The following is a 7817-nucleotide window of genomic DNA, read 5'->3' on the forward strand; positions in this document are numbered from 1 at the left end:
AGAATAAGTAACCTCAAGACCCAAGAAATAACCAAGAGCCCCCAAATCTTTAACCGAGAATTCCTTGTGCAAGCTGGTGATAAAAGATTGAACGAGAGCCGGATCACTACCATCAATAATGATATCGTCGACGTAGACCTGAAGATAGACGATAGCGGTCCCCTTTTTGAAAATGAAGAGAGAGGTATCGGCATTGCTGCATACAAATCCTCGTGCAAGAAGAAAATTGCTCAGGAGTTGAAACCAAGCACGAGGTGCTTGCTTGAGACCGTAGAGAGCCTTTTTGAGACGACATACATGATGAGGAAACTGAGGATCAACAAATCCTGTATGTAAACAGTTTCAGTAAGATTGCCATTTAAAAAAGCAATCTGAACATCCAACTGACGAAGAGACCAGCCGTAAATAGTGGCCAGAGCAAGAACTAAACGAACAATTGAAGCCTTGACAACCGGACTGAAAGTATGAGAGAAATCAAGGTCAGGGACTTGGGTGAAGCCCTGAGCAACCAGACGAGCCTTGTATCTGTCGATTGAGCCATCTGCTTTAAACTTTGTTCTAAAAATCCACTTCGAACCAACAACGCTTGAACCTGCGGGTCGTGGGACGAGGACCCAAGTCTTGTTAGCCTATAAAGCCTGAAGTTCCTCTTCCATAGCCTTTACCCATTTAATGTGCTTTGCGGCCGATTTGTAACCGCGAGGATCCTGTGCTGCAAGTAAAGCATGATGTAAAGTACCTTAAAACAAAGAAAGATTAGCAAAATACTTTGGTTTGTAGATTCCGTTCTTTGATCGAGTCCTCGTAGGGTGTGATGGTACCGGCACAGAAGATGATCCAGGAGCGGTTTGAGTGGGAGGAATCAGTGATTGTGGACTGGGTTAGATCGGAGGCGGAGGCGAGTTGGGCTGGTCGCTGGAAGAGTTGGGCTGGTCAACGGAAGAGGTGTGGGTGTGGGAGGAGATATCGGGCTAGGGGGTGTTGGGCTGAAGAGTTGGGTCAGGCTGGGTAGTTTAGGTCGATGTGGAGTCAGTGGATGGGCCAATGGAGGAGGTTGGCTGGGCCGTTGTGAGGGGAACAAATGGAGATGGGGCATTGGGTTGGGGTGGCGATGGATGAGGACACAACGAACAAGGTGTCGAGTAGGACATAGGTGATGGAGGGCCGCTAGGAACAGTAGGAATGGTGGGTGGATTTGGTATAGTTGGAGCAGGTAGGATTTCATCAAAGTTTGAGAAGACCAAGGTGGCTTCATCAATAGGCGAGACTTTATTGCTAAATAGAAAAGTATCTTCATCAAATTGCGCATGTCGCGTAACATAGACGCGATGTGAGAGAGGGTCCAAGCACTTGTATCCTTTATATTTTGCATCATAGCCGACGAAAATGCACTCCGCACTGCGCGGAGACAATTTATGTTTCACATAATCCCGCAAATATGGAAACACATGACAACAAAAAATACGAAGATCTCAATACGTTGGAGTGCGACCATACAAGATTTCGTAGGGAGATTTGAAATCAAGTATAGAAAAAGGTAAACGGTTTATGATGAAGGTAGCCGAGGCAAAAGCATCGGTCCATAATGTGGCAGGAGCATGAGAGTTAAAGAGCATTGGGAGACCGGTTTCGGTGATGTGTCTGTGTTTACGTTCGGCACGTCCGTTTTGTTCAGGAATGTGAGGACAGGAAAGTCTGTGATGAATTCCATGTTCAAGAAATTTTTTTTGTACGTGATTATTTGTGAATTCAGTTCCACCATCACTCTGAAATGTTTTAATAGTGCATGATAATTGATTCTGAACAAACGGGACAAACACTAATAAGGCTTCATAAAAATCAGATTTTTGTTTAAGTGGATAAAACCACGTGAAACGAGAATAGTCATCAATAAATATGGCATAAAACCGATAACCATTCGTAGATGTAACAGGCGCAGGACCCCACAAGTCACAATATATGTATTAAATCTAGAGCATGTAAAGAACGTTTAACATTCAAAGCAAATGGCAATCGATGAGATTTAGACAATTGACATGAAGAACAAATACTAGGTTTTGGCAAAAGAGAAGTAACAAACAAAGAACCATGTTTATGCAATCTAGAAATAATATCAAAAGACACGTGTCCAAGGCGATCATGCCACTTTTCAAAAGATGCTTTAAGATGATGATCCGAATAGGAGGCGATGAAAGCTTGATTTCCTTCGCGAAGAATGTAGAGTCTGTTTTCACATGTTCCCTTGGCTAGGATCTCCTTTGTGTGTCGGTCCTGGATGTGAAAAGAATATTAGAAAACAGGACATCTACAGGAGAATCGTGGGTAAGCTTACTAATGGAGAGGAGACGTTTAGTAAGGTGTGGGACAACAAGAACATTTTTAAGACTTAGATTTTTAGAAAGGGATTTAGTGCCTATGTTCGTAACAGGTAACGTATGACCGTTGCCGAAATGAACAAACTTATTAGTAGGAGAACCAAAATTGACATCAAGGTCCTTAACAAAGGGAGTCATATGGGCCGACGCACCTATATCACAGGTCCAGTCTGGATGATTTGCATCAGTGACATGGCACTGAGCATGAAAGGCATGGGCGAGATTAGCATCAATATGAGGAGCCTGTTTTGCAAAAGTTGCAAGATTGGACAGGTGTTGGCATAATGACCATCGGTTCGGCATAATTGGCAATGAGGCGGTCTCCTACCGCGACCACGACCTGCATTACGATCTCGACCCCGACCACGATTAAAAGAATTAGAACCAGAATTAGAGCGATTAGAATTACCAGACCGAGAGGAGTTTGCGGTAAAGGCAACCGCTGGAGGCGTGTGACCGTGAAGAGATTGCATGAAAGTCTCTTGGTTTTCAGTTTTGGTCAGTAGTTTGCGGAAAGAGGATGTGCCGAGCGCACGATGGGTAGTGGAGAAGTGTTCGTAAGTTGGTCCAAGTCCACACAGAACCAGTGGCACTTGTCAGTTTCATCAACCGGATGACCAATGGCTGCAAGTTGATCGCAAATAGCCTTAATTTTTTTTGACTAAATTCAGCGACGGTTGAAGAGCCTTTTTGTAGAAGACGAAGGTTGTCGTGAAGGGTGTGCATACGGTCAGTGGAACGATGGCTGTACGCAGTTTCTAGGGCAAGCCAGATTTGGCGGGTAGTGTGGAGACCAATAACCTCCGACATCGCCTCTTCAGAGAGAGGATTGAAGCAACAGGCAAACAGTTTGATCGTTTGCCGTCCAGGTCTTGTACTCCGGGTTAGGGGAGGGTTTGGCAGGTGAGTCGGCTGTGGTAACGGTTTCGGCATGAGGGTTTTTGGTGCCATCAACATGACCAAGCGGATGTTGAGAGGAGAGAACAAGGGTAACATGTTGGCTCCATGCAAGATAGTTAGAGGAGGTGAGTTTGTGGGGAATAAAGTGAAGAAGAGAGTGAAGGGTGGTTGGGAGATTGAGGGGGGTCGAGTCAGCCATGGAGGGAGAGGCGGCATAAACAGGAAGAAGTAGGGTAGGCCGAAAAAGAGGAAGAAGGAAAAAGATCCCTTAGACTGATACCATGTAACAATATGAGGGTTCAAGCTCTCTACTTGTATTGATTGATAATAACAATATATAGCGTACATGAGGGCCTATAAACTAGGAAAATGAATAAACAATTGATTTACAATATTACACAATTACACAATTAAATATATTTGCGATACGTTATTAACTCCCACAACACCAACATGTTGCATATTATACTATTATATAGTATATAATATATAATATAATTTGTTTTGTCCCAATCAGACTTTTTTTTTGAAGAAATTTGCTAATTGAGTATAGTACACTTATACGAAATTTCAATCCTATCTTATTTTCATTATTTAATATTTCATCCATTCATATCAAATTCTTATCTATGTATTAAGAATTGGGCAAATTGTCATATTCTAGTTATTTGTTTTTAATGAATGAAATCTTTGGCCGTAAAGACAATTGGCCAATTTTATTACAAACTGATATAATTAAAAATCTAGGTACAAAATGAACTATTTTATACTTTCAGATCCACCTTTGGTTTAAGGTAATTACAACAATATGTATTGCGAGATGTTTGAAAAAAAAATACAATGATATCTATTTTCACATGAAATAAACACATTAGAAATAGCAGATCGAATATTTATATCGAATTTCAGTGGATATCCTTTACCTATTAAAATATCATAAATCATCCTTTACGTTTTATAAATTTTGCATGGTTTGTCTTTTGATGCTAACTTAGTTAAAATTTTATTTAAGTTTTTGGGTAATTTAGTCATTTTATTCATTGCTTTAAAAAAGTATATTAAAAATAAAACAAAAAGAATAAAAAAAGATATAAACGCCTCTTCTCTCTCTAAACACCATAAAAAGACTAAATTACCAACAGATTTAACTGAAAATGTTAAGTGGATTAGTGTCAAAGGACAGAGCATGTAAGAGTTTTAAAACGTAAAGGATGAGTCCTAGTATTTTTAAAGGTAAAGGACATTCAGTGAAATTAGGTATAAATATAAAGGACAAAGAGTGTAATTTACCCATTTTTTTTTCTTGTAAGATAACGGGGTTGAAGAAACCTACCAAGCCTCCATATGAAAGACCATGACTTCTAAGGTTGCCTCAAATGAAGACGCCACTCGTCGATAAATGCCATCTTGTCTTGATCCATGTTTGGTACACGCGTTTCAAGTCTTTTTATAATCTCAGAGGTCCGTCCAAGAAGATTAACTGCATCCATAACACTATCCTCTCGTCTTTCTATTGCACTTTCATGGCATTTCATGATTACAACTCTTGGTATGTTGGTGAGGCAAGCAGCCAATATGTCCGCAATCATATTAGATAGTCGCGTAAACAACTCAGCTTCAATAATCTCCAAGTTGTTGCTCTCATACGTATGCACGATTGCTTGTGTAATTCGATACATTGAGTTGGCAGCGATTACCTTTGAAGGAAACTTCTCTTTTTCCGTCGGTTCTCCATTGCTACTTGTGTTAAATTCGTTTAAAACTTCTTCTGCTTTATGAGTAAACAGTTGAATAATCTCTGTTGCTGTTTTTCCTACATAAGCACTTCTTTTTAAAGTGGTCTCCAACCACTTGCATTTGTTTTTAACCTCATACCACAATGTCACAGTTGCCCTTTGAATATTTACATACTCAGATGCTTTATTTAAGCCTTCCTCAACTACATGAGTTAAGAAAAGACCTTCATGAACACTATCAAGCAAGTTGTTGACTGCGTCCTTGTCAATATTCGGGATGATAAAGGCGATGCAGGCTAAGCTTATTATTGGTAAGCTCCAGGTATTAAAAGATTCAACAGGAAGTATAGATTGAATTTGATCTATGTCAAATGTCGTTACTCCTTCGAAAGAAACTGATCTTTCAAGAAGCTTTAGAAGATTGTTATGTTGTTTCTTCTCAGCCTTCTCAATCAAACGATTCAAAGAAGCTAAAATTCTTTTCACTGGATATTTAGTTAGCGGTACATCATCTTCGAGTAACAAAACATAATTGCTAAGGTCGTCGTTTGTGTCATGATCACTGCCTGAGGCAGTGGGTGGAGTAAACAACATTGCTTTCAGTGACTTGAAACAATTTATGACAAAAATAATAACCGCAACTGGAATGAGCTCGATTATTTTGCATGACACTACAATTACCTTCTGAAATCCAATGCAAGTTATTAAAATGTGGTTTTTTAGATTATGAAGATGATCCATCTCAATTGAGAAGAAGCTTAGAGGATTTTCTTTCCACTCACACACCTTTTGAGTCCAATGGTTCTCCACTTTAAACACCGAAAATATTTTCCTATTTCGATTAGCAAACGAATTGAAACTCAAGACAGTAAAACATCTACTTATTGGGGCAATTGAACCCATTACAACTCCAACAATTTGGATCATGGAAATTTGAGATGTTGACTGCTTATACACAGGATTGGTCTTTTTACGACTTGACCGAGTAGGCCATAACTGCCATAGCAAAGATATGTGCATGACCAAACTAACTGCACAAATTATGCCAGATGCAGATGACAATGGAGTGCTAGCTACCACAAATTGAGGGCTACCGGTTTTTGCCATGATCCAATATTTCCTCATATGTTGTTTTAGATTCTCAAGACTAGTAGTAAACAATAGGTTTTCTTGTGGATTTTGATCATTCATGATGCCTTGATACTTGAGTTCTAAAACTTTTTTTGAGGTTGGAATGGTTATAGCAGAGGAGATCAAAATTATTAGCAAGAAGAGTAACATACCCATATAGATGCAAGCGATTGTCATGAATGGATGCTCGTTAAAAATAACTTGAGTCTTAATCTGAATGGCAACATTCACAATCAAGGTGATAACAAGAATGGATATACCTGTGACATTTGCAAAAAGTGACTTGTTGTCCATCGACGCCAAAGAAGGCATGAAGTTACACATCATTACGCACATAAATCCCAAGCCTCCGAGCTTTGCAACTTGGTCCTCCACACCTGGCATTGGCGTGCTCAAATCCATAGGTAGTTTTATAGCCACGGCTATTATAGTGATTGAAGCGGCGTTGAGTGAAAAATATTTACTTGGAAACCAAAACTTATTATATCTCAAATCATATGACAGATCCAGCATAATGGCATATAGACAAATAATCGATGCTACCGTGATGTAGTAACCAATTACCACCATGGGTTCGCTGTACTTATCCTCGGTTTCTATTGCACGACAAACCTCCGCCAAAGATGAGCCATTTACATTGATGAAGTCTTGAATCAGACGCGACTGATTTAACTGTAACTTGATATTTTTACAAAATTCAGCCATATGTGGAGTTTTTGGCCAAGTAGTATGTATACTAATGTGTAAACTGATGCAAAATGTTTACCAAATAAAAACTAAGCATCTCTTTTATAATAGTTTGTTGACTTGTTGTTCATCTGCAGAAATTTCAATAATCTTCAAACTGCCAATTGAGTAGTTGAGTGGCCCTTCATGGCATTATTGGACGTTGACTTAGTATATGAACATAAAGTATAAATCATTGACTTTGGAATAAAATAAATTATCGAATTAAGGAAATCATAATTATTATATTTATATTTATTATATATATTAAAAGGTAGCTTTCAAAGATAGTATATTTATAATAATTAAGTTAATATTATTATACTATATATATTAAATGTAACTTTCAATAAATTTAATAATTAAATTAAACAAGGGTGATAACCTACCAAAAATGATATCGTAACAAGGGCGGTACCGTAATATCTTTTCGCCTTCGTTTCGTGACTAATAAAAATACCAAAAACGACGTCATAAGAAAGGCAGCACCGCAACAGATACAATGGTTAACACGACGTCGACTGGCGGTAGACAAACTACCAAAAAACGACTTCGTAAGCATAACAACTCATTTGTGAGGCCAGAATAGAGATAAGATGAGTGTGTGGGGACATGGAGTAATAGGAGTGATGGTGCATAGTGGTCCGCATGTACAAATTTGTTTATGGTCTTTTTATGTGTGGAGACTGAACACTATTTTCAAACACAGTAGCTTTTGTGTCACAAGTACAAGTTTTATAAATGTTTTTTAATTTAGTTTTCAAAAAATGTTAATTTTTTAAGAGTTATTATAAAAAAGACGTTATCTATGTTTATAACGGGTTGCAAAATGTGACATTACCTTAAAAAACATATTTTATGATTAATAACCCTTGCACAATCCGTCCTTACCAATCATCATTCCCGCCAACGGGGTTTACAGTAAAGAACGGACCGTGCAAGAGTTTTC

General features: G+C 38.6%; 1 protein-coding gene across 1 annotated transcript; it reads right to left on the bottom strand.

Annotated features, from left to right (window-relative positions):
- Window positions 1-4636: 4636 nt before the first annotated feature.
- LOC110876164 lies at window positions 4637-6847 on the bottom strand. The gene has a single exon (XM_022124340.1). The coding sequence runs from the start codon at window positions 6845-6847 to the stop codon at window positions 4637-4639; it is 2211 nt and encodes a 736-aa protein (XP_021980032.1).
- Between the last annotated feature and the right edge of the window lie 970 nt (window positions 6848-7817).

This window comes from Helianthus annuus, chromosome 3 (assembly GCF_002127325.2).
Source record: "Helianthus annuus cultivar XRQ/B chromosome 3, HanXRQr2.0-SUNRISE, whole genome shotgun sequence".
Classification (NCBI taxonomy): Eukaryota; Viridiplantae; Streptophyta; class Magnoliopsida; order Asterales; family Asteraceae; genus Helianthus; species Helianthus annuus.